We start from the raw sequence: 25,072 nt of genomic DNA on the forward strand, positions 1-25,072 counted from the left end.
GTAACAATTCTGCCACCTCTTCATCCTCGATAACTCTCCCAATCTCGTGCAATTGCTCAACCAATGACATGACCGCTTCAATATATTTAGCCATATCTGAGAACTCACTGTACTGGATCTTGTGAAGACGACGAAGCAAAACCACCCGGCGATAGAAGCCGCGGTCCTCAAAGACTTTACTCAAAGCTTCCCAAGCTTCTTTTGCATTCTTCGCATTGCGTATGTATTGCAAACAAGCAGGACGCACAGACAAACAAATTCTGGCAAGCGCTTTAGCATCCTTTGCTGCTTCTCCTTCCACAGTGTTCAAAATATGCGGCCATAAGCCTTCAAGTACAAGCGCGTGTTTAATATAAAACTTCCAAGTATGAAAATTAGAAGCCCCTTCGAGTTTCTCAAAGCTGTAAGCGCGAACACCTTCGTCAGACATCATGCGCGATGTAGTTGTACGTTGAGGTTAGGATGACGCAACACGGCGAGCACGCCGACGAGTCACGTGCCGGCTTACGTGTACTCACGGCACCGCCGCTAAGGCGCATCAAATCCTTTTCTTCAATCTTCACGAATAATGTTCACAACAAAATAAAACACCAGCTTATGTCCACAGAAATATGAGTGCAGTTTGATAACGTTGCCTGGTTCCATAACCTATAAAAGCTGGTTGATGTAGGCAGAGGGTGTAAACATTAAAACAGCAGGGCTTCACAGACGAACACTATATTGTCTTTGTAAACACTTGTTGTTAATACGTCACAAATATAAAAGGAATTGCACTGAGGTCGATTACATTGAGAGAGAATATAAATTGATTATCGATGTATGAACGGCAGACATAATTGCAGAGAGATAATAGAGAGAAGTAAAACGTCACCTAGTTTGACACTATGGTAAAGGGTTGCCATATTTAACAGATTCAAATCTGCTCTAGTAAGGTATTTCTTAATGTAAATTATGGCTTGTTACAGCACAATTTAGACGAAAAGTGTGGGGCGGGTTTAAACAAAACCTTGATGAGAAGGAGTGCTGAAAATCCGGGACTACTCGAATGTAATATTGATGTGTAAGTATATCAGGGGGTTAAAAAGGCCACATCGAAGCAATTCATCTAAAAAAAACAATATTGTAATTTGACATTTCGCAAAAATAAATGTATAATGCAAACAAATTTTAATGTCAAATAGCAAAATTGCTTCGATGTGGCTTATTTAACCCCCCTGAAAATCGATGAATCCCCATTTGTACCAAGATCTCACAAAAACATACTGCAGACCTGTACTGAAGAACATACAGATGGACCTACAAATAGACAATTCAAAATAGGCCCGCATAAAATGACTTTTTTCATTTTCAGGAGTATCTTGGACCTGTGTAAAGAAGCGCAACATTGGGAAAACCTGAAACTGGATGTGCCAATCAACGCTTATCAGGTACTTATTATTGTCTCAATTGCTATGCTGATTCTTAATTTTCAAGTGAACTTACAACTTTTTTTTCTATCAAACAGGTCTACTCCAAATGTAAAAACGTGTATTTTGTTTATGAAAGCGTACTGGCTGTTGTTAAAGGATATAACAAGATTTTAGACTCGCTATCTGATGAAGAAAGGCTTCTTTTCAAGCCGTTAACAACAGTAAGTGTATTTTTTAAATAACTAGCAAATACTGTTTTTTTTTTTCATAAACACTTTATTCTAATATCACAATTTAAAGAATACAAACAATCGTAACTCACTCATAACCTTAATAAATAATCACATGCGACACTATTATGATTAAACATAATTCATAATCATTTACCTACTCATTTACGTATAATCAACACATTAAGTATAAATTATTCATAACAGTTCAATCAACTAATTATAACAAAACGGTTACCTTGGTTTTCCTTATCACAGCTTTTCAGCTCAAGCAATGGTCTAAATGAGCATTCATATCAGCTTCCTCAACCATCTTGAGGCAGCATGGACATGGCGTTTTAGTGCCAGTAGCGTTCATCGTCAATGTCTCATCAAAAATATCATCGTCATCATCTATTACTATAGTCTCATTAGCAAAACTTGTTGACGCGCCTTCTTCTGGTATCGTAGTATTATTTCCAAAGAAAGCCAAGCACTCATCTAAATGCTCTTCAATTGGTTTATTCACTTTATTACCACAACAAGCACATTTCTGGTCATTTTTTTCTGCATTTCCGTCTCTACTTGTACCAGGCTCTATTTTAACTTTAGGAGTTTTAATTTCACATGCAACATCATCTAAGAAGGAAGGTAAAAATCCAAAATCAACATTATTAGGCCTCTCTTCTTTTGGAACATCGTAAATTCCAAATTGCCTTATGTGTTTATCATGATTGATCTTCTGTACAATTTCTTTAACTTTATTCACGTCATTCGAATCAAAATCATTTTCTTCAAATTCCTTTTTTATTTCTTTCTCTAGTTTTATAATTTCTTTTTTGTATTCATTTTGTACCATTTCTAAATCTTGGAAAGGAGGGTTAAATACGTCTTCACTTTTCCCTTTAAAAGTAGGTATGGTTGGTAAGACACCAACAATTTCTTTTAAATGCTTTTTATCTTCTTTTGAGGTAGAGGTAGGTACAGGTGTTTGTATTTGATTATCTTTGGTGAGTGTTTCTATCACTTCTTTATTCAAACATTCGTCTAAATGCCTATTTATTTCATTGCTGCTAATTTTGCTATTACAAACTGGACAATCTACTACATTAACTTTTATAGAGGTTGCCAAATTGATCTCTGGCTTTTTATCTATTTCAGTATGTGGTTTGGCCACTGCAACTAATTTTTGACAGTTTTCTGGTTGTGTCACTTGAAAATCTTTTCCATATAAATCCTTAAGTACTGTTGATGCTGTGTTTTTGAAATAGTCGTCAATTTTCTTTATTTTTGTTGGAGGGCTATTAATAGGAGAATCTGCTTTATGTTTATTTGCCTTTGAAAAATTGTTTATATTAACAGTAGTATTCAGTGGTTTACTTTTAATAACATTTTGCTTATTATTAAGAATTGCCGTCGGACTCTCAGGCAATACTTTATTTGCCCAAACGTTTCTTACTTGTTCAAGTACGCCAACTGAATTAGACCTTTGTCGACCTCCATCCACCAAGTGACCCTTACCACTAAACAAATCAGGTGGTTTATTGATGACTTGGGGATTGAATATTGGACCCTTTTTAGTTATTACGACTGTACTTGCACCATTGCTCTTAGTTTTAACTGGGATGTTGTTACTATCTTTCAGTACAGGTTTTGCAGGTATGTTATTGTTGGTTGTTTTTTGTGTCTTAATGTACTTAGTAATGTCTTCCTTTGGTTTAGGCGGTGCAATTTTCTTAGCTGGCTTTCCTTGTTTTTCTGGTTCTTTGATTTTGATGAATGTGCCACCACAACTTCTTCTGTGGCACTCCCACCAGCTGTCTGATGGGCCTGGTGCCCTGTTTACTGTCTTCCGAACTATGCCAAAATGTGGCCTTCTGGATGTACAAGGACCATCACATCTCCACCAATGTGTTTGATAAAGCATCACCTGCAACAATGGTAGAGAAGAACGTTTATTTATTATATGTGATATAATAAATAAATAATTAAAAATAGCCTTTATTCACTGACACTATCATATTTTCATTTTCATAATCTATTTGTGTCAGGCTTTTATTGTACCATTCATGTCTGTTGTCAACTGTGTAATATACAAAAAACTAATAACACTGTTTAAGATAAACACAAAGTTTTACAGAAATGAGGACAAGACACACGAAATTTGGTCACAAAATTAGATAAAATGTTATCCCGGTAAGTAACCAAAAACAAGAGTCTACTTAAGTGATATCTGCATAAATATGTATAGATAGGTTATCTTTTAATATCATGAAAAAATTGCACTGGTTATTGTTTTTATTCTAATTCCAATTACTAAATAAATTATAATCAGAATCATTTATTCAACATAATTATCATGGATAAACTTATTAAAGGTCAATGTAACATTTTTGAACCTACTTCATTTCGCACGGTGTTATGGCTAAGAAGAAAAGAATAAAAGCAGCCTTTTTGCCTGTAATTTACGGTTTATTTGATTTTTTATGTTTTGTAATGTGTTGTGTCATAGGTAAAAAGAAGACTTTATCTATTTATCTAAATAATCCTCACCTCATCATGAAAGTCATGGTAAATGCTAATGTTGAGTCCAGCTCTTTGATTAATCCGATACATATGGGCCTTGAAGTTGGGTCCATGACCATCTCTGTCTTGGTCACGGCAGGTAACAAAGAGGAAGGCATGAATCATCTCATGAAGTAGTGTCTGAACCAGATCTTTGCGAGGTCGAAGTTTGAGTAGAGGCTCGCTCAGAGCTATGTCGCAGAGGCCTCCTCTACCTTCGTAACTGGAAAATAATATCATAAATAACAATAATTTATTTATTAAAAGTATTTTTTTATTAAATTCATGTTTCGTCAAGTCTCTTGTAGTGCAGGAATTTACTTAAAACTGTTTTGTGGATAGCAATTGGTGGAAGGAATTGGAAGAGGCATGTGGCACACACTATTTTTATTATTCATTAATCTTTCGAACGCCGGAACGCAGATCTCGACCAGACACAATGTAAAATCTATTGTGTCTGGTATCTCGGCATATGAGAGGTTAAGAGATTCTTTATACAATACTGTACGTAAACGTAAATAAATGTTCTGGGATTACAAAATTCATATATTTTAGGCTTTTCCATTGTTAGATGCTAGTGCCGCAGCCAGGGGCAGCATTAGATACGACGCTGCAATACTGCTGGTTTCTAACCGGATTTGGATATAAAAATAAACAAATGTACTCACGAGCATACACCAGCACATGAATACATCCTCTTGCTCCATCTCACAACTGCTCGACTCGCCAGTTTCGTCCAGAAAAACAAATTATCAAACTGTATAAAAAGACTATGAATGTTCGGTGTTGGATCGATAAGCTCCAACTCAGGATCACCTAAGTTCATGTTTAATCACATTTAGGCATAAAAAACAAAAATTCTAGGTATTCATTGTAAACAACACAATCAGATATAAATTATATAAAATAGAAATGTTAAGCGCGCCTTGTTTTTTGAATGAAAACTGCTTGCTGGCTGACATAAGTTTTCCGTCAATTTGACATTGTCTTTTTTTATAGTTTTTGTTCTGAGATGTATGACTTTTGAGCCACTGACATTGATATTTACTTCCAAAATGCTGCCATTGTCCTAAAAACCTACTAAAACGGCATTTTTTAATTTTTAACAGGCCTGTGAAAAAAAGGTCCAACCCGGTATTACAAAACTGACCTGGACTTCGACTATGTCTGATGCTTATATTGCTGATTGTGTGCAGCAAATTGGAGAAGTATACTTATTCAATCTTATAAGATAAACAGAACATATTTCTGCTGAAAATTATTTATTATAAATATTTTTTCTCTCTATTTCAGTTGCAAGATTTCCTAACAACTTACAAAAATTGTAATGTTAATCTGGTTAAAATTATGGAAAAAATATGCGATACCCCGTTGATCGAGTTTGACATTTATAACGTTTTTGACATAAAACATCTTAGAAAAGAAATAAGACGCATGCAAGAAAATGCTTCTTTAGATATATTAGAAATGTATAAATTGATTATTACCTATCTAGTTATCGTTTATGAAGGTTTTGAATCCCAAATTACTCAGGTAAATAAATATTGAAATTGAATTCTCAAAAATTAATGCCGTTCTTCATTTCGTTCTTCGTTTTTTATGTGTAAAAAAGTTGGCGCTAGTTTTAATTCTGTCAAATTAATTTAAAATTCAGTTGGTCGAATTCGAACAGTTAATTACGTATATGTATTTTTTTACCATTTCAGATGGCTGAACATTGGATTAAATATGTGAGAAGATATGATGGCTTACTTGAAGATGCTTTGCGACTGGCTGTTAAATGTACAATGCAAAATATGTACAAATGTGTACACGGTGACGGTAGGCAGTAAAATAATCACAATTCATAATTTTATGCTGCAGTAGCTCATAGCAAGACTATAAGAATCAATGGATAAAATTGACCCGTTTACTTAATGATTCGTTACAATATTTTTACAGGGACAATGGCGCCGTCACCTCTTATTAAAATGAATTTGTACCTTGAGCAAAAAGATGTATTTTTCATACCAGGTCGATACGAAATAAGAGATACTTTTAATACTATACTGGAAGAAATTATTCATATCGTAAGCACTATTCCACGTCTTTTTGAAAAGTTTACATTACCAGCGGGACCTTTGAAGAAGTTCTGGGAAGTATTACAGACAGATCCAGATAGTAATAAACTACAATCGTTAATAGAAGAAGGTAACTAACATTATGCAAAAAAGGTTGTCCTAAAAAGGATGATATGTATTTTATTAACCAAAAAAAAAATGATTACAGAAATCGAATATAACATTTCGCTAATAGACGTTCACATCTCCATGTGGGATCCTTACAGTCACATTTGGGTTGTAGACAAAGATGAATTTTTGAAGAAGTATTACGAAGAAGGTCACACTGCAAATGATTTCGATAATTTAATCATTAGTTATAGTGACTTAGCGAATACTGTACAAATACAAGAAACTGTTAATCAGGTAATTCGTATGGAAGATCATACATTTGGATTATAAATGAACTTTAAATTTATTATATTATGGCTATAACAAAAGCCTAGGTCTGGTGCAAGCAAAAAGTAATCAAATTATAGACAAAAATGTCCCTCTCTTTATTCCTGCTTACTCTGCCTCTGGTGGGAAATAGGCATGAGCGTATATGCGAATGCGAAAGTATAGGTAAAAATTGGCGAAACAATACTGCATAGCATAATATACTGTATTACTTACTTTAATCTATAATTTGAATAACATTTCGTTTGCATCAGGCCTGGGCTTGAGCTTTGACCTTTATCCAGGTACATTTTGTAACGCTAAATTCGAGTGAATTGAAAAAAGCTATCATAGCACACTGTCTTGTTTGGCAAATTAAATTAGGAGAGCTGTTGAGATCTATGACAGAAGAAAATATTGATCGTGTGTACACATATGTAGAGAAAAGTAGCGAAGATGCAATGAGGGTGAGAAAAATTGCAATATTATTCTTTACAATTATCTTTTTCTTTACAACTCTGGACGCAATGTTTGATAATTTAATTTATATTTACCTACCTATTTAGACTATTGAAGCCAAATGAAAACGAAATACATTTCAGCTATCTTCACGTTATTTTGGGTGTTGTAGAATTGGAATCGTCATTATAACCTGAGTACCTATTGATTTGTGTATAAATTAATAGAAACGTGAATTTTACTTTTAGGCACCTGCAACGTTAAAAGAGCTTGCAACTTCAATAGCTACATATGAACGCCTTCTTTCTGAGGTGCCTATTATGGAAAAAACTTTCCCACCTATTTCTGATCAAATGACTACACTGGGTAAGATGATTTAATAATTTGTAACATTATCTGTCATTTTATACATTACTGTGCTTTAATTTCAAGTATTGTATTTCAGGTAAGTTCGAAGTAGAAGTAAGTTCTGACATGACTACAAGGCACGAAAATATTCCTGTGATATGGGCTGAGTATTTGGCTCTTCTTGAGGAAGCGAAAAAAAATTTAGAAGCCAACAAAGAAAAATTCAAGGCAGAACTATTAGAACAAGCCGAGGTATTTCAATCATAAATATTGGACTTGTCACCTTTTTTTCTTTATTTCATTACCTATATCTCTTATTCCTTTATTTTGGTTCCTATCTATTTCCCTTTGAAATCCTTATTTACTGTCTTTTCTTAACAGCAATTTAAAGAAGCTGCCAAAGAATTTTGCGAAAACTTTTATGCAACTGCTCCTATTAGTTCTGACATAAGTGCTAAAGATGCTGTAGCTCAATTGAAACAATTCAGGGAAATGTTAAATGCTCTACGAGCTCAAGAAGCTGAAATTCGAGATGGATTAGCAGTATTCAATTTAACGTAATACTAAAATTATTTTTTCAATAATGTAGAGAAGTATGCGTTATAATCTAACTAATAATTATGTATCTCTCAATTAGGCTGCCAGTGAATCTAGATCTTGCGAAAATGGAGAAAGAACTGGAGAAACTGGAGGAAGTTTGGGGTTTAGTACTGCAATGGGAGGAATCGTGGGAGAAATATAAGTCACAAACCTTTTGGGAAATGGAGACTGACGAAATGGAGGAAAATGTCATGTTTCTCTTTAGGTATGTTATCAACCAAAGTACTTACAGTAATTTAATTCCTTATATGTCTGTAAAGATGACTTTAAAATAAACCCAATATTTTGTATCCACAGAAACTTTAATCGCCTTTCTCGGCAACTCAAGGAGAAGAATTGGGAAATTATTGATACCACTCGCGTCAAAGTAGATGCTTTTAGAAGAACTTTACCTTTGATAGGTGATTTGAAAAATCCTTGCATGAGAGAAAGACATTGGGATAGAATAAAAGCTCTTGTAGGAGTGTAAGTTGCCATGTTATTATTATGAGTGAAATATAAATACAAATTTACACTATAAAATGCTTTTTGTATCAATCACTCTTTAGCCTAGCCTAGTATTATTGATATGAACATTATAAATGTTTATTTATATTCAGTGATTTCGATCAGTATTCACCGGATTTCAAGTTAGAACTCATTATGAGATTGAACTTTCAAGCTTATGCAGAAGAAATTGCTGAAATATCAAATGCGGCCACAATGGAATTGGCTATCGAGAACGGTTTGAAAGCAATCAGAGAAGTATGGAAAAGCACCACATTCGAAATGTCCCATCACAAGGGTGACATGTACAAAATTAAGAACGTAGAAGAAGTTTCTCAGGTTTACCATTTATTAGATTTAATTATGAGTTTTTCTAAGTGATATGAATTAAATTATTATAAGTAGTAAAAAGTAGTATCCACAATAGTAATTTTCTCTTTTATTAGTTTTTAGAAGATCACCAAGTTCAACTTTCGTCAATGAAGTCTACTAAATACGTTGAACCTTTTATAAAAGAAGTCGATTATTGGGAAAAATCTTTGGGAATCGTTGCAGAATGCATTGAGGTAAAATTAATATTCTACTTTCGTGTTAGTTTATATGTACGAAATATCATTATTTATTTAATAATAATTTCTCACATACATGCTGATACCCGTTATTACTATTATATACTATTATATTTTTATTTGCTCCTAGTCTAGATTAGAAGGTCGTATAGCTATTAACATAATACTATTACTATGACTGCTGCACGAATCCATAATATGTCAGTCTTTACTAAAATCCTTAATTTATTAAATAGATCGCTTTACAAGTCCAACGTCGATATTTGTATTTGGAACAAATATTCAGCGGGGAAGATATTAGAAAACAACTGCCAGCTGAAGTTGAAATCTTCGAAGGTATTATGGCCGACTGGACTGATATAACTTTCAAGTCAGTACCTATATCATCAAAATTAAGAAACTATAATTATTTTATCATATCAGCAATAATACCAACTTTAAATAATTCGTTTTATAGTATGCATAAAGGAGCCAATGCTGTTGAAGCCATATTATTTAAACCACCACCTTACTTGTTTAATAAACTTAATCAAATGGTTGATAACTTGGATAACATTCTAAGAGCTTTGGAAAAATACCTGGAGACTAAACGTCAGTTATTTCCAAGATTCTATTTTATATCTAACGACGATTTATTGGAAATTCTTGGTAATTCTAAGAAGCCTCAACTAATTCAAGTTCATTTGAAGAAATTATTTGATAATGTTAACAAAATTCGGATTGAAAAGGTAAGTTTTGGCGCTAAGGTTATTCTGTTACTCTATTTTACCCGCGCCTAACAAATAAAATATTCGCCTAAATATTTTACAGCCAAGCAACATTTAAGCAGATTCATTAAACTTTGGGCTTTTCGGCGGGAAACGGGAACGGGACAGTTGCTTTCTTCATTGAGTAATCTAAATAATTAATACGAAGTGGTGTTTTGTGGTTAATGATTAAGTTAGTCGGAAGACATTCGCGAGTGTTATTATATTGGAGTATTCAATAAACAAAGTGTATCTGCCTATTTTCGCTTCGTGCCGGGAAGCCGCTTCATAACTCAAAAGTTTATGCGGACTTTTGAGTTAATTCGTTTGGGGTTCGGAGTAGGAGTCTACTCCGAGGGTGGGGGCTTAGGTTTCATCATCATCACCTTTCATGATTTCATTAATCATCAAGAAAAAAAATACGTCAGACATGGCTGTATGGGCATAGTTCCCTTTGCCTTACCCTTCGGGGAAAACCAAAACAAAAAAAAATAAAAAAACATTAAACTTTGCTATTTTTAGTCCCTGAAATTCTTTAATTAGATAAAAATGTTTTAGTAGAAATTTTGCTTTTGAGCTGGCAACCAAAATAACGAAAGATTGTGTGTGTACTGAACTGAAGACTAGGCAGCATGGTCTTACGATCTTAGCCTGTACTGTATGGGTAAAAGAGAATAAAAAAAAGGCTTTTTGGCGGGAGACGGGAACGCGGGACAGTTGCTTTCTTCATTGAATAATCTAAATAATTAATACGAAGTGGTGTTTTGTGGTTAATGATCGCATTAAGTTAGTCGGAAGACATTCGCGCGTGTTATTATATTGGAGTATTCAATAAACAAAGTGTATCTGCCTATTTTCGCTTCGTGCCAGGAAGCCGCTTCATAACTCAAAAGTTTATGCGGACTTTTGAGTTAATTCGTTTGGGGTTCGGAGTAGGAGTCTACTCCGAGGGTGGGGGCTTAGGTTTCATCATCATCACCTTTCATCATTTCATTAATCATCAAGAAAAAAAATACGTCAGACATGGCTGTATAGGCATAGTTCCCTTTGCCTTACCCTCCGGGGAAAACCAAAACAAAAGAGAATAAAAAAAAGGCTTTTTGGCGGGAGACGGGAACGGGACAGTTGCTTTCTTCATTGAATAATCAAATAATTAATACGAAGTGGTGTTTTGTGGTTAATGATCGCATTAAGTTAGTCGGAAGACATTCGCGAGTGTTATTATATTGGAGTATTCAATAAACAAAGTGTATCTGCCTATTTTCGCTTCGTGTCAGGAAGCCGCTTCATAACTCAAAAGTTTATGCGGACTTTTGAGTTAATTCGTTTGGGGTTCGGAGTAGGAGTCTACTCCGAGGGTGGGGGCTTAGGTTTCATCATCATCACCTTTCATCATTTCATTAATCATCAAGAAAAAAATACGTCATACATGGCTGTATGGGCATAGTTCCCTTTGCCTTACCCTTCGGGAAAACCAAAACAAAAAAAGAATAAAAAAAACTAAACAAAAACAAACACGCCGCGTGCTGATTTTAATTCATGTTTTTGCTTGATTTTGTGAATGGGAAGTCAATAAAAAAAAAGAACGTTAGAAATAATAATTTTGGTGTGTGCTTTCTCGTTATAAAAATGGAAGAGGATATAGCAAAATGTCACTTTATACCTATGAGTACAATGGTAAGAATTTATGTTATTAATATGTGATTCAGATATAAATTGTTACTGTTTCTTAGCCTAATTAGATCTCTTGGCAACTAATCTAGAATGTCTTTGATAAAAAAGTTGGACTTATAAAACTCATAACCTCATTAAATTTACATTTATTGTACCAAATTGTTTAATCTGTCTAAACTCTATATAACTTTGTATATTAGATTATAATTACAATAGATTATAACTGCCAGAACTCCTCTCAGAGTTCATCAGAGGTCATGTCATGTAACGCAAAGAACCGCTGTAAACTCATTGTAAACAAGTTACATTGGTTGTTAACATCTTTTTCTATGGACCTTATATTAAAAAAAAATTTTACACACTTATAGATGGGCAATCTTTCCGCTATTTTGGAATTTACTTTTATTAATTAGTTACCTACTTGAATTTTCACAAAATACCAGATAGATTGTCCATAAACACTACTTTTTTAAATGTTCTGGCCTGGTCATGAGATTTTTAAGCCAAATATTTTTATTTGGTTATGTTTTTCCCAGGATCACTATTAGATCTAATACACTATTTTGTTTTAGAAAAGAGTACTAAACCTGCTAGAAAACCAAACAACAGAGCCAAATAGACGCTGTAAACGAAACCTCCTTGAGTTGCAATCACAGAGTAAAGTATCTAATGCCATAAACAGAAAGAAATGGAGGACACAGTACAAGCTAGCTCTAGGTAGAGCAGTGTACTCACATGATTGGGATAAACTCCTGTTCCTGTTGAAGAAATCACCTCCATGGGAACATGACATTAAATTGGATTTTGATTTTTATATAAGGGTAAGACTGGTTACTTTTAAATAACGATAGTAATTGCAAACTTTTCCCATTTTAAGGATTTGTAAAGTTCAGTTTAACTTTATATTGTATATGGCCCATACACCTTTAAAATCGAGGTCGCTTCTAGCTTATTGGTGCACCAAGTGCCCTATCTATAATATTATGGTATATTGTTTATTCTATGCCCATTCCCAATATTCAATATATATTCTTTATTTGCATACTATGATGGTGTACAAGTTTATAAGTTATATTACATAGACTCTTTCGGGCACAACAAAATAGAAGTGCAAAAAAAAAAACCACCAAAAAAAACCATAAATATAGTTACAAATATAGGAATCTGTTTTAGAAATTGAATGTCAAGAGTATGGTTGATGTATGTAGTTATTATACAAGTCATGTCATAGGGCTATAGTGGGTAATTGTAACCCTAACACTAGGGTTGATGAGGTGTATTATCTCACAACCCACATTAGGAAAGAAGTAGGGTTGAAGTTAAAGTCACTTTGTTATAATATGTATTCTTTTTTCTTTCAGGCATTGACAATACTTCTGATGAACCATCCAAGTGCTAGAGCCCAAGGATTGCTTAATGATTACCTTCACATGGTTCTATCATGTCGGTCTGATGAGGATAAGAAGGCGGTTCTAAAAGTAGTTCTCTCGTTGCCCAAGAAAATAGTGTGTATGAATAAACACTGACTAGAAATTACTTTTGTTAGGGCCTGTCTCCACTAGCTGATAAATATAGTTCGGAAATTCGGTGTCTCATTTACCTGAACTTGACAGTAAATTGTATATGTATAGAGTTGATATTACTCTTCACAACCTTACCTGACTTCTTAACACTGACTTACATTATATTGTGACTGTACCTACCTATCCTAAGTAAATAAATGATTTCCAATATCTTCAGATGGCAATAATTTTGTTTATTTTAAACAGTCGGGTATGATCGTAATATCAACTCTAAATTATGAACTACTGGGAAAAGTAAGTAAATATGCCATCAATTTCCGACTTATACTGATGAAGTATCTGATTGTGTATCTGCTGGGTAACTGTCTGATAACAGTATCACTATTGGGAATGTGCGAAGTGTGTGGTGGGAATATAGTAAACGATCGCAGCGCGTGCCGCGGCAAAAATGTGCAACAAAAGGGGCTCAGAAAACTTGTCAATGCCAAATAAAGAAAATTATTGTTGTTGTGTTATAAACTGCAAAAATAACGGAAATTGTGTAAATTTTATACAAAACAAAAAGCCAGTGCTTTTTTAAGTATTGTTATTCACTTTTTGAAATTAGCCCATAAAGTTGCGATTACTAGATGGCTCTACTGTCAAGCACGTCTCGAATAATGTTAGATAAGTATCTGATTAGCTATCAGATGTTCTGGATAAGCTATCAGACGCTTATTCACAGGCCCCTAGTATATAATTTAAGTATTATAATAATTAATATTTTCTGTGATTAAAATATTTTATTATTTATTATTTTATTAAAATGTGATAATGAAGATACGTATTTTTATTTTATTAATTTTAATATTTATTTCTGTTATGTAGAATAATGAGGTTAGTAAGTATAGTATATTTTTTATTCATTTACTTGTGTAAAGACTTATACTAAACATATTTTATGGGGTTATAAAGGCCACATTGAAGCAATCCACCTAGAAAAGCAATATTGCTATTTGTCATTTTTTGATATTGCGCACTTTTATATGCGTATATTATGTCAAATTGCAATATTGCTTTTTAGATGGTGCTTTGTTGTGGCCTTTTAAGACTCCCCCCTGAGTATGTTCCAAATATGAAGTTTGTACATTTAGAAAATTGTGTCTAGAAATTTGGACCTTATGGGATTAAATAAAGAATAGTTACTAATAATAATGGTCAATAAGCATTATTTACGACTAGATGAGCTGGTGTACTACGTATCCGTGGACTTCCATGAATATTTAAAGACCGAAATTAACCAAATCGTATCAGCCGTTCTCGACTTTTAGCGAGACTAGCAAACATCAAATTCATTTTTATATGTGTAGATAACACAAGATAACATCCTCTGTGGTATAGTGGTTAGAGCGTTAGGCTCATGATCTGGAGGTCCGGGTTCGATTCCCGATGGGGACATTGTCGAAATCACTTTGTGAGACTGTGCTTTTGGTAAGGACTTTTCAGGCTTGAGTCACCTGATTGAATGAAAAAAGTAAGATGATTCCGTGCTTCGGAAGGCACGGTAAGGCGTTGGTCCCGGCTATTAGCCGTAAAAACACCTCCACCAACCCGCATTGGAGCAGCGTGGTGGAGTATGCTCCATACCCCCTCCGGTTGATTGATGAGAGGCCTGTGCCCAGCAGTAAGACGTATATAGGCTGTTATGTTATGTATATTATAGATATTTAATCAATTTCAGAATTCAGTTGGCCTTCCGGTAGCAAAGGCGATGATGTCTGAGGATGGAGAGTGTATAGAATGGAAATACAACTTGATCCTGGATGGACCGGCGGAGACCTGGCTGCTCAACCTCGAACATACCATGAGAGTTGTGCTTAGAGATGTAAGTAAGATTCCATAACTAGTCAAATCAATTACGTTGTACTAAACGTCAAAATACGAAATTAATATGGGATTAATTTGATGGGTTTTTGGATGGGTTTTAATTTGTAGTAAATAAATCTGTATATATATATATATATATATAGTTATTTTTAAGTTTTATGGGTTTTATTTTATTTTTATATACTCCTTGAAACATTTTAAAATGTATTAAAATCTCAGTGGCCTATAAATATGATATTAGTTATGATATTAGTTGCATGCATCACTACGTGTCTGATATATCAGACATTGGCGGCGAGGGCACGAAAAGGCGTGAAAGGGTTAAGTCCCATGTAATAGGGGCGAAGCTATCGTCATTAACCGGCCACAAATGCTGGAAACACGTGGCCGGTGGCATCAATTAAGTATCTGTGTTCCAAACATGAATTCAAACTAACGAAGTCCAATATAGTGGTTGAGAACCCGAGTCGATATTCAAACACATTCTCCGACAAGAACTATCTCGGATTCTTTTAAAATTTTAATAAATTGATTATTACAATACTTTCAGAACTTGATATTAACTCGAGCCGCATTACGTAAGTGCAAATATCAAAGAGAACAATGGATCAACGATTATCCGGGACAACTGGGTATAACTTCCAGTAAGGTAAGTTTGTCATTCTTCTTCTTCTATCGTGTGGATTGTGAGGTGAATTACCAACCCCATCAACCCTCTTCTTTTTCCCTCTTCTTCTTGTTTCTTAGTTTGTCATTGTAAGGAAAGCTACAAAGCATTTTCTCCACCAATTAAAGAATTAAAGAGCTTTCATTCGTAGTCTTTTCTTGCAAACGTGCAAAATATTTGTCAATGAACAAACATTTTTTTTTATGAAAAAATGTGGTATAGGTAATTTACTTTAGTTCTACGAATGGACGTTATGTGACTATTGAGAAATCCGCTTCAAGAGTAATTAATTATTCTGACAGATCGCCTGGACCTCGGAATGCACTCGCACACTTTGTCGCTGCGAAATAATGAAGGAGAAAAAACCACTGAAAAGACTGCGCAAAAAACAGAACCTTATCTTGACCACGCTACAAATGATGTCCAGAAAGGATATCCCGAAGATATTAAGATGCAAAGTCAACGCCCTTTGCGTTATTGAGATCCATTCTAGGGATACCGTTGATAGAATGTATAAAATGGGTAAATATTTGCGTGTTAAAAGACACTTTACAACTACAACGCTTGGTTATTACCAGTTCAGAAGGATTACTCTTCACTAATAAAGCGATTCAGGCGTATAGAAGTCAGTATGGTTCCGTGGTTTACCGGCTTGCTTCTCATTTTCGAACCCTGGTACTTTACACTGCTTACCACCTATCACGTTGGTCTAACAGAAAGATCGGTGACGTGTGGGTAGTTCATCTCGCGATGGATGTACCTCTGAATATTCCAATTGGGATATATAATATATATTAATAATATTCCATTCTTTTCACAACTTTCTAAGTTTTCTCAGGTTGTTTCTCCCAATTTTCTCAGGTTGCATGACTGTAACGGCATTTGAATGGTTCTCGCAACTCAAGTTCTTCTGGGATCGCGAACGTGAAGATTGTTATATCAGACAAACTAATACAAATTCCATTTACACATACGAGTACATTGGGAATTCTGGTCGGCTCGTCATTACGCCTCTTACTGACCGGTAAGCATAGCGAAATACAATTAAAACTGCATTGTCATATTGGCGGCGTGGGTGTGCTGCCGCCAAAGGATGTTTTCGGGGTACCGAACACAGCATAGTACCCCACTAGCCACAAGTTAGTAGTGTGACTAGGGATCGACGATCCAACAGTGTTGTGTTGGAAGGTTTATATATGCGTCTGGCTGTGTAAACCGCGACTGCTTGAAGACTGCATTATTGAATGTGACGCCATCTGTTGCATGTGAGCGGAACTAGGTGGCCAACTAGTTGGCTCCGCTAGAGTCATCAAAACAAAAAAGGTGATTCCGTGCTTCGGAGAGCGCGTTAAGTCGCAAAACTGAGACCAACCCCAAAAAAAGAATTGCGCCCACCAAACCAACCCGCAGTGCAGTAATGTAGTGATGGTGGAGTATGCTCCATAGCTCCGGTTGAATGAGGGGAGGTTTGTGTCCAGCAATGGGATTCATATAAGCTATTTATATAATTATATATTTTAATAAACAATGGTTTATTAGATGAATTCTACCATCAGGCGAATTTGTGGTGAAACGAAAGTCTATTTAAAAAAAAAGCCTATACCGGGTGTTAGCGACATCATACTGAATACTGAGCTGGATGATTCAGCTTAGGATTGAGTTCGAGTGGAATTTTGTCGCAAAACTCGCGACCTTTTTGTGTATATTTTAATTATTTTCAATTCTATGTTATGGAAAATTCCACGTAATATTAACTCAGAATCATTCCTCAAAGTTTTCGTTACGGTGTCACTAACACCCTGCATATGTACCGTCCACAGATGCTACATCACCCTTACGACAGCATTACACTTGTTCCGCGGCGGGAGCCCTCAAGGCCCCGCCGGTACAGGCAAGACAGAGACCACCAAGGACTTGGGCAGAGCGCTGGCGAGATGGGTGGTCGTCACTAACTGCTCCGATGGGCTTGATTACAAGTCCATGGCCAAATGCTTTGCAGGTATGCTGTTACTTTGAAAATTGTTAGACGAGCCAACAGCCAGTTATTCAACTGCACACCGTGACGTCATAGAAAAACGTGGTGGAATATCAAACGTATGTTGCGTTTTGGTAATTAAAACCAGAAAAAATAAATTGAAAAACTACACAAACTAGGTTAACTATGAAAGAGCCAACAGCCGGTTTCTTCAACTGGTTGTTAAATAATGTTGTGTGGTAACCACCACAATAAACATGAGTAATAAACATTACTCATCACTGGTTCCATTTAACAAAAATGCAACATAAGTGTGATATTTCACCACGTTTTTCTATGACGTCACGGTTTCAGTACAATTTCATACAAATTCCAGTACCTAATTTCTCGTTTTTACTTATTGATGGAAGCTACCCAATTAGTGCGATATCCAAATAATTTGCTATGCGGGGCAGAAGACAAGAGGAAAACAACTGCCCTATTTTTCCCCGATTCTTCCTTAAAAAGTAGCATAGAGGGGAATGCTATACCGACAAGAGCGTAGTTTTTAAATAAGTGATGATACCACTTAAAGAAACGTTCAAAACGTTAGATTTTTAGTTGATAGGTTATCTATATGTGCGCAGGCATCGCCCAAAGCGGATGTTGGGGTTGTTTTGACGAGTTCAACCGCATCAACATCGAGGTGCTATCCGTGGTCGCGCAGCAGATCTTGGCGGTGCTATTGGCACTGTCCCTCTTCCAGAAACGGTTCATGTTTGAAGGATGCGAGATTAAATTGGATGCCAACTGTGGCGTTTTCATTACTATGAATCCTGGGTAAGAGAGTTTAAACTAATGCGAGGTCTATGCTTGGGAACCCATGTTTAAATAGAATAAAGAAAACCCTGTGAAACATAAATAAAACCTAAACAGAATGCATTCCCGACGACTGTGATTGTTTGTGAAGTGAAAACAGTTTATCATTGGCAAGACAAACTATAGGTTTTTCCTAATTTCTTCCACATGGTATCAAAGTGTATACTTATTAGTACTCGTGACCGTACCTACCCCAAACTTGTAGAACGAAAATTAGTAAATAAATAAAACATTTCAGCTACGCTGGGCGAACTGAGTTGCCAGATAACCTCAAGTCTATGTTCCGTCCTATAGCGATGTGTGTGCCAGATTCGCTCATTATAGCTGAGAATACTCTGTTTTCTGATGGTTTTACCGCTTATAAGGTCAACGCCAAAAAGGTTTGTATTTCAAAGGTTATCGATTATAACCCTGTAGAGCTGTAGATTAGCAATAGGGGTCGTCTAATTCAGAAAGTGATTCATTTGTCTAAATAATAATCAGAATCTACCGATGGCGATGGGACGATCACCTTTCATCATATGGTTTGCTCATAGGTATAAGGACTTCGTATCGGAAGTAAATGATATGTATACTTGTGGATTTATTTGTTGTATTAAGTGTCACGAGCCACAAGTGTGTAACGCATATTCAGTTTTTATAGGTTTCATGTTTCAAGTAATAACCCTAACAGCAGGGTTGATGAGGTTGGTAATTCACCTCATAACCCACACGATAGAAGACGTTTGCCTACTGAGTTTCTTTCAGGTAGTCCAAGGTTAGCTGGAAGAAATCCAAATTAGGGATAAGCTCGCTTGTGTTTTATATAAGGATCAATTATTTGTTTTCCTTTGTATTTTAAAGCAATAAAGAGTATACAAACAAACAAAGGATTCATGCAAATAAATATATTATTTATTTATTTAGAATCATCAAAAATCCGTCATAGCTCAGTTTGGAGAACGCGTGATTTACACAGTAGGGTTCGAATCCCTGCTCGGGCTTTAAACCACTGAATTTGACTCGACCCTTCGTGTTTGGATCTTAGAAAGTTGATATCATGTGGTTTCCAGGATTTGAGCCCGGTTAATGGCAATAAGCCCGCCCCCTATGTTATGTTATGTTCTTTCTTTAGGTGTTCACTCTGTACCAACTGGCCATGCAGCAGCTGTCCAAACAAGACCACTACGACTTCGGTCTTCGGTCGATGGTGGCGTTGTTACGTTATGCAGGTGTCAAGCGTCGCGCGTACCCGCATCTGCCGGAACAAGAGGTTAGTCTGAACTTTGGATAGTTGTTGAAAGCAATAATCCAAAATATGTGAAAAACGATGTGTGAGGCAGGTAGAACTACAAAATATTATTCTATCTGCTCTTCAGTGATTATGAACTATGGTAAACAATAATAATTGTCCGCTCTTGGAACACCACCTAATCTGTAGTCCCGTTAAGTTGCACTAAATTGGACATGGGTTTAAAAAAGGTCACAACGGTCTACTCTGAAATGTTTAAATTTAATAAATGCGATCCTTTGTTGCATTCCTTACAGATGGTAATCCTAGCTATGAGAGACATGAACGTCGCCCGTTTGACGGCCAAAGACGTGCCCCTATTCGACGGGATCATGCGCGACATATATCCCGAAGTGGAAATACCAACATTGGACTATGAAGTATTAGAGACTGCTATCACAGCGGAGATGAGGTTGATAGGGCTGCAGCCTACTAAAGCCGCTTTGTTAAAAGTCATACAGACTTTTGAGACTAAGGTTAGTTCTTCTTCTTCTCTGGAAAAGGTATTTGTGGTAAAGTAAGGACACTAAGGAGTACAATATTTGGTAGCAAGCATTCGTAATCACTTTGTTCGCTAGCAGAATATTTACATACATTTCTCTGAAAAAAACCATCATGCCTATTAAACCATCGGACTATATTTCTCTTACACGGTGGACTACCTATATGGGCGATGCATTTATACGGTTAATAATATCCATTTTATGATGGTTTGGAAGAATGTTTTCTGATGACTTGTAGTTCTGCCTTCTAAGACACCCTCTGTTTTGTGTCCAATATCAGTTGTGTTGTGAGAAGTGGTTATAATCTCGGAGACTTACTTAAATGTCTTCCAATCAGAATTCCCGTCACTCGAGTATTCTTCTTGGCAACACGAACACAGCCAAGTCTGTCTCATGGAAGATGCTGGCGGCGACTCTAACAAGACTCCACAATGAAGGCGTCGCAGGGTTCGAGACAGTTCAGCCTCACCCATTGAACCCTAAAGCGTTGACGCTTGGAGAATTGTACGGAGAGTTCAACCTTGCGACTGGAGAGTGGAAAGATGGTGTGCTTTCGTCTATCATGCGGAATACTTGCCAAGGTAAGATAATAGTACTTCTTCTAACATGTGGGTTCAAGGTTGAGATGATTCCTGCTGTATATGCGACCGAACTTATGAACGTATGTTGTATCTGCAAGCTCTAATCGAATATGTTGTTTAAGATGAATCACCTGATCTAAAATGGATCATATTCGATGGTCCAGTAGACGCGGTGTGGATTGAGAACCTCAACTCCGTGATGGATGATAACAAACTGCTCACGCTTGTCAACAGTGAGAGGATATCCATGCCAGCGCAGGTGAATGTGCCATTTTGTTTAATCAATGACCTTGTAAGTATCTTCCAGGTTCAGTGATTGCATAAGCTCAAAAAAGTATATTTTTAAAGGATGTCATTATCGTGCTCTAGCACGTATCTGGTTATCTCTGGGGTCGTTTATTTAGCGACAAATTTATTATTACTAGTCTGTAATGTCCTAATGCTGGACAAATGCATGTTCAGCATTGCGTTTGCACCCTGCACAGTCTTTAGCGAAATGCGACTTATAAGCTGGTACCTCAAGATAGATACCAAAAACTACCTCGTTTTGAACAAAAAGATGTAGTGGCTAAATACTCTTACTTTATATACCTTCCTTTCCTAGCGTTTTACCTTATTTACTTGTCTTTTTACCTACTAATATCTTCTAGGTATCCCTTCTGATTGAGACGCTCGACCTATCAGTAGCGTCGCCGGCGACGGTGTCTCGCAACGGCATGGTGTACAATGATTACAAGGACTGGGGCTGGTGGCCGTTCGTTAACTCTTGGCTGGAGACCATCATTGACCCGGATTATAGGGAGCTGGTGGGTATTCATAGACGTTTATGTAACACATTCAAGGTTAACTACGGGTTATTGACTTTTCAATTAATAGTGTGAGACTTGAGATCGGGACATGTGCTAAAGAAGTTCTGTCCTTGATAGTGGTAATAATAATTTCAAGGATGAACGTACATTGAACAGAATATTGGCACAGTCTGTACAACGATGCCCATTAAATCATGAAATCAGGCCGGCAGAGGTGAAATACGTCAATGTCCTTATCATTTCGATGGCTTGTCAGATTTTGTCAGCTAAATATTTGGTCACCTGTGCAGCATTCGCGGAAGCATTCATCAGGTCTGTAAAAATCTGGTAAAATTGGCCTGGTGATTAAGAAATTCTCGATAAACTTAAGAACCTTTTCACAGCTCCGTCAAAACTTCCAACGGATCCTAACCCCGGTGCTAGAGCTAAAGCGGCTCCACTTAGCTGAAGGCGCATCAGTGAGAGGTCAGGAATTGACTGGGGTGCGATCCTTGTGTCGTCTGTTGGGACACTTGCCCATACCCGCACCGCCTGCGCCCGATGAGGAAGATAACGACGTCTTCACCAAGATGAGATTCCTTTTCGCGTAAGTGTTTTGGTGGCTTAATCGATTTTGGTGAAATATCTTGTGTTTGTGTGAATGGGTTGATGCATTGCTGGGCCTACTAGTAATTTATTTAAGGACCTTAACCGAATATCAGAAGCAGGGTAGTCTAATATTCGCACAACCATTATATTGATCGGGGTTAATATCGATCACGGGTCCTTTGGCGTGATTCCAGCGTAACGTAAAGAACAAACGTCGGATTCCTCTTTTGCTCTTGGTATCTTTCCATAATGCTAGAGCCGTGGTAGCCCAGCTGGTAGAACGCTTTAATCTCACTTTGAGCTTTTAAAGTGAGAATCCAGCACAGGCCTAAACCAATGATTGTCGATTTGTTTTCGAATTCATATTTGAATCATAAATGATTATCCCGTGCTCAGCGGTGAAGGAAAACATCGTGAAGAAAGCCACATTCCCGAGAAGGGCACTTTTCGGAGGTATGTGACCTAACCTGTATTGGGCTTGTTTTCCCTTCGCGGATTGGAAGGTCAGAAAGGCAGTCGCTTCTGTAAAAAACGGACCTGTCTAATCTTCTAACCTGAGGCTGTAAATAACGGGATAATGCTAGGGAGATGATGATCTTTCCATAATGCTACCTTGCTGTGTTCTCTATCTACGTAAATTATCACTAACTTGTATATCTCTACCAGCTTGATCTGGTCAGTGTGTGCAACGCTGGAGGATGAGCCGCGCCGCCGCCTGGACAACTGGATCCGCGAGCACGAAGGAGTATTCCCATTGAAAGACACCGTCTACGATTACTATGTGGATGAGAGACTGCGGGTTTTCAAACCCTGGGAGGACAAGCTGCCTGATAACTGGAGATTTAATCCTAAGTAAGCATCTTATTTAATCCATATTAATATTGTAAATGCGAAAGTAACTTTGAAAGAAAAATGAACTATAAAATGTCAATGTAGAGCTCAAACGCAGAGGTGCAAAACTTTTATTTGCAATTTTTTGCATATAGGCTTTTTATGAAAAAATATGTATTTTGACAGATGATTGGCCGTTTGGGGTAAACGCCATATTGTAGCAATTCATTTATTTATAAGTCAATATTGCATTGTCAATATTGCATTGCAATTTTACATTTGCCCATTCAGGGTGTTAGTGACACCGTCCCGAATACTGAGGGGGTTGATTCAACTCATGATTTTGAGTTAATATCGAGTGGAATTTTTCGTCACAAAATTCATGTGTTTTGGGTTTTATTTTAAATTATTTCCAGTTCCATGTCTTAACTCAGAATGAACTGAGCTGAATCAACCTCCTCAGTATTCGATACGGTGTCACTAACGCCCTCTATAATAGTAAGTGCGCAAGTCAAATAGCAAAATTGCTTTTTAAAATTGATGTGGCTTTTTTAGACGCCGCTGACTCTATAATCAGAATGGTTCTATCTGGTGCACATCATTTTAAAAGACTTAACATTATTCCAGCCTCGGTTTCCACAACATTCTAGTACCGACTGTGGAGTTCATACGTGTACAGCTCATTGCCCTGGACATGCTGAAGGCAGGGTATGGTGTGCTTATAGGCGGCCCTACTGGCACCGGGAAGACCTTCCTCATCCAGGGAACTCTGAGTAGTTTAGATGCGACCAGGTATGCATGTGCTTTTTTGCTCTGGCAGTTTCCTTCTAGCTAAGACTTCTTCAAAGAATCGAACATTCTAGAATTGGCGTAGTTTAGCCTAGGTCAAAGATATATTATGAAATATTAATTACTACGAAACGAAACAAAACGATGACGCGATGATCTCGACGGTTATCGAAAAGACTGGATAGAGCTCGCACAGAACCGGGATACTTGGAAAGACATGGGGGAGGCCTTTGGCCAGCAGTGGGATCACACAAGTTACCTAATAATAATAATATTTAATTACTAAAGACTGGTGTATTACGAAAGACGCTACTTAAGGTATGGGTTGGTTGGGCATGTTTTTCTATGACATATTTTGCTTTTTTATACAAATTTGTGTTTTAAAGAATTTTTGTTTTTATAGCACTTACCCGTACTCAGGGAAACTCACAAAGTGAAAATTTAAATCGACCTGGATATGGACCCGGTGGTGTAATGGTTAACTCGCTCGTCCCGGGTTGACAAGGGCTGCGGGTTCAAGTCACGTCAGAGTCAGATTTTTTTCGATTACAATTTTCTATTTATTTCATGTTTTGCCATTTGGTAAAAAGTAATCAGACTCACGTAACAATGAAACCCTTTGTCGACATGGTCCGAATACTTTGTCCTACGAAAATCGGACGACCTAAACTTTTTTTTCCTATTGGTCCGATTAATCGGACTACAAGGAGGCATATGCCCAACTATAGTACCCACAAGCTGATCATATACCTTGATACCCAATTTTTTTTTCTTGTACAACAGATATAGTACTCAAGTGATAAACATGTCTGCGCAAACGACGGCTGCCAATGTCCAAGATATCATAGAAGCCAGGTTGGAGAAGAGAACCAAAGGGAACTACGTACCCGCTGGAGGTATGTATACAATAGGCTAGGAGACTGGGTCGAAGATAAATTATAAAATGCAACGTGGGTCTAACAGAAAGCTGGGTGAGGTGTGAGTACTCAGTTCATCTTCAGATGGATGTACTTTTGACTACCCCAATATAGATGTGAGCTTATGTTATGCTGTTTGTAAGATTATTGTTTGTTAGTCCCACAAAAACACCTTCACCAACCCGCAGTGAAGCAGCATGGTGGCGTATTCTCCATATCTCTGGTTGATTGAGGGGAGGTTTGTGCTCAGCAGTGGGATGTATAAAGGCTGTTTATGTCAAGAGTCCGGCGAGCACGCATGAAGTCTTTGATGAGAGCGGAGAAAGCGAAGGTGGTATTTCAGAATCCTAATA

The 25,072-nt window shown here is 36.7% G+C and overlaps 4 protein-coding genes across 4 annotated transcripts in view; 2 read left to right on the plus strand and 2 right to left on the minus strand.

The window, feature by feature from the left end:
- Window positions 1–25,072, minus strand: part of LOC126368383 (neutral ceramidase) — a 354,827-nt gene that overhangs the window by 109,701 nt on the left and 220,054 nt on the right. The window lies entirely within an intron of this gene.
- Window positions 1–25,072, plus strand: part of LOC126368324 (dynein axonemal heavy chain 2) — a 64,402-nt gene that overhangs the window by 8,332 nt on the left and 30,998 nt on the right. Inside the window, exons 8-41 of the mRNA XM_050012234.1 lie at window positions 966–1,060; window positions 1,352–1,427; window positions 1,505–1,630; window positions 5,293–5,391; window positions 5,477–5,716; window positions 5,890–6,004; window positions 6,125–6,373; window positions 6,452–6,648; window positions 6,966–7,127; window positions 7,368–7,485; window positions 7,565–7,719; window positions 7,849–8,024; window positions 8,105–8,272; window positions 8,365–8,532; window positions 8,667–8,892; window positions 9,000–9,119; window positions 9,359–9,492; window positions 9,580–9,850; window positions 14,786–14,929; window positions 15,482–15,580; window positions 15,901–16,120; window positions 16,460–16,622; window positions 17,419–17,597; window positions 18,200–18,392; window positions 18,670–18,811; window positions 19,546–19,683; window positions 19,959–20,177; window positions 20,542–20,785; window positions 20,908–21,044; window positions 21,436–21,591; window positions 21,978–22,180; window positions 22,849–23,034; window positions 23,641–23,805; window positions 24,586–24,698. Of these exons, the coding sequence (XP_049868191.1) occupies window positions 966–1,060; window positions 1,352–1,427; window positions 1,505–1,630; window positions 5,293–5,391; window positions 5,477–5,716; window positions 5,890–6,004; window positions 6,125–6,373; window positions 6,452–6,648; window positions 6,966–7,127; window positions 7,368–7,485; window positions 7,565–7,719; window positions 7,849–8,024; window positions 8,105–8,272; window positions 8,365–8,532; window positions 8,667–8,892; window positions 9,000–9,119; window positions 9,359–9,492; window positions 9,580–9,850; window positions 14,786–14,929; window positions 15,482–15,580; window positions 15,901–16,120; window positions 16,460–16,622; window positions 17,419–17,597; window positions 18,200–18,392; window positions 18,670–18,811; window positions 19,546–19,683; window positions 19,959–20,177; window positions 20,542–20,785; window positions 20,908–21,044; window positions 21,436–21,591; window positions 21,978–22,180; window positions 22,849–23,034; window positions 23,641–23,805; window positions 24,586–24,698 (5,596 nt within the window). The remainder of the gene's footprint in view (window positions 1–965; window positions 1,061–1,351; window positions 1,428–1,504; window positions 1,631–5,292; window positions 5,392–5,476; window positions 5,717–5,889; window positions 6,005–6,124; window positions 6,374–6,451; window positions 6,649–6,965; window positions 7,128–7,367; window positions 7,486–7,564; window positions 7,720–7,848; window positions 8,025–8,104; window positions 8,273–8,364; window positions 8,533–8,666; window positions 8,893–8,999; window positions 9,120–9,358; window positions 9,493–9,579; window positions 9,851–14,785; window positions 14,930–15,481; window positions 15,581–15,900; window positions 16,121–16,459; window positions 16,623–17,418; window positions 17,598–18,199; window positions 18,393–18,669; window positions 18,812–19,545; window positions 19,684–19,958; window positions 20,178–20,541; window positions 20,786–20,907; window positions 21,045–21,435; window positions 21,592–21,977; window positions 22,181–22,848; window positions 23,035–23,640; window positions 23,806–24,585; window positions 24,699–25,072) is intronic.
- Window positions 1,676–5,142, minus strand: LOC126368389 (DNA-dependent metalloprotease dvc-1). Its single transcript, XM_050012354.1, has 3 exons — window positions 4,852–5,142; window positions 4,172–4,406; window positions 1,676–3,548 (listed from the first exon to the last, which is right to left on the minus strand). Exons 1-3 carry the CDS (start codon window positions 5,007–5,009, stop codon window positions 1,902–1,904), a joined length of 2,040 nt encoding a protein of 679 aa, XP_049868311.1. The 5' UTR covers window positions 5,010–5,142; the 3' UTR covers window positions 1,676–1,901.
- LOC126368496 (uncharacterized) lies at window positions 11,351–13,292 on the plus strand. The gene is made up of 3 exons (XM_050012520.1): window positions 11,351–11,545; window positions 12,115–12,363; window positions 12,904–13,292. The coding sequence occupies exons 1-3, from the start codon at window positions 11,408–11,410 to the stop codon at window positions 13,066–13,068; spliced, it is 552 nt and encodes a 183-aa protein (XP_049868477.1). The 5' UTR covers window positions 11,351–11,407; the 3' UTR covers window positions 13,069–13,292.

The sequence above is a fragment of the Pectinophora gossypiella genome, chromosome 7 (genome assembly GCF_024362695.1).
Source record: "Pectinophora gossypiella chromosome 7, ilPecGoss1.1, whole genome shotgun sequence".
NCBI lineage: Eukaryota > Metazoa > Arthropoda > Insecta > Lepidoptera > Gelechiidae > Pectinophora > Pectinophora gossypiella.

Coding starts and splice junctions, on each gene's coding strand:
- LOC126368496 (XM_050012520.1), top strand. CDS start 11,408: ATGTTTTTGCTTGATTTTGTGAATGGGAAGTCAATAAAAAAAAAGAAC. Junction 11,546..12,114: donor TTATACCTATGAGTACAATG/GTAAGAATTTAT, acceptor ATTTTGTTTTAG/AAAAGAGTACTAAACCTGCT. Junction 12,364..12,903: donor ATTTTGATTTTTATATAAGG/GTAAGACTGGTT, acceptor TTTTTCTTTCAG/GCATTGACAATACTTCTGAT.
- LOC126368389 (XM_050012354.1), bottom strand. CDS start 5,009: ATGAACTTAGGTGATCCTGAGTTGGAGCTTATCGATCCAACACCGAAC. Junction 4,407..4,851: donor TCATGTGCTGGTGTATGCTC/GTGAGTACATTT, acceptor ATTATTTTCCAG/TTACGAAGGTAGAGGAGGCC. Junction 3,549..4,171: donor ACCATGACTTTCATGATGAG/GTGAGGATTATT, acceptor CCATTGTTGCAG/GTGATGCTTTATCAAACACA.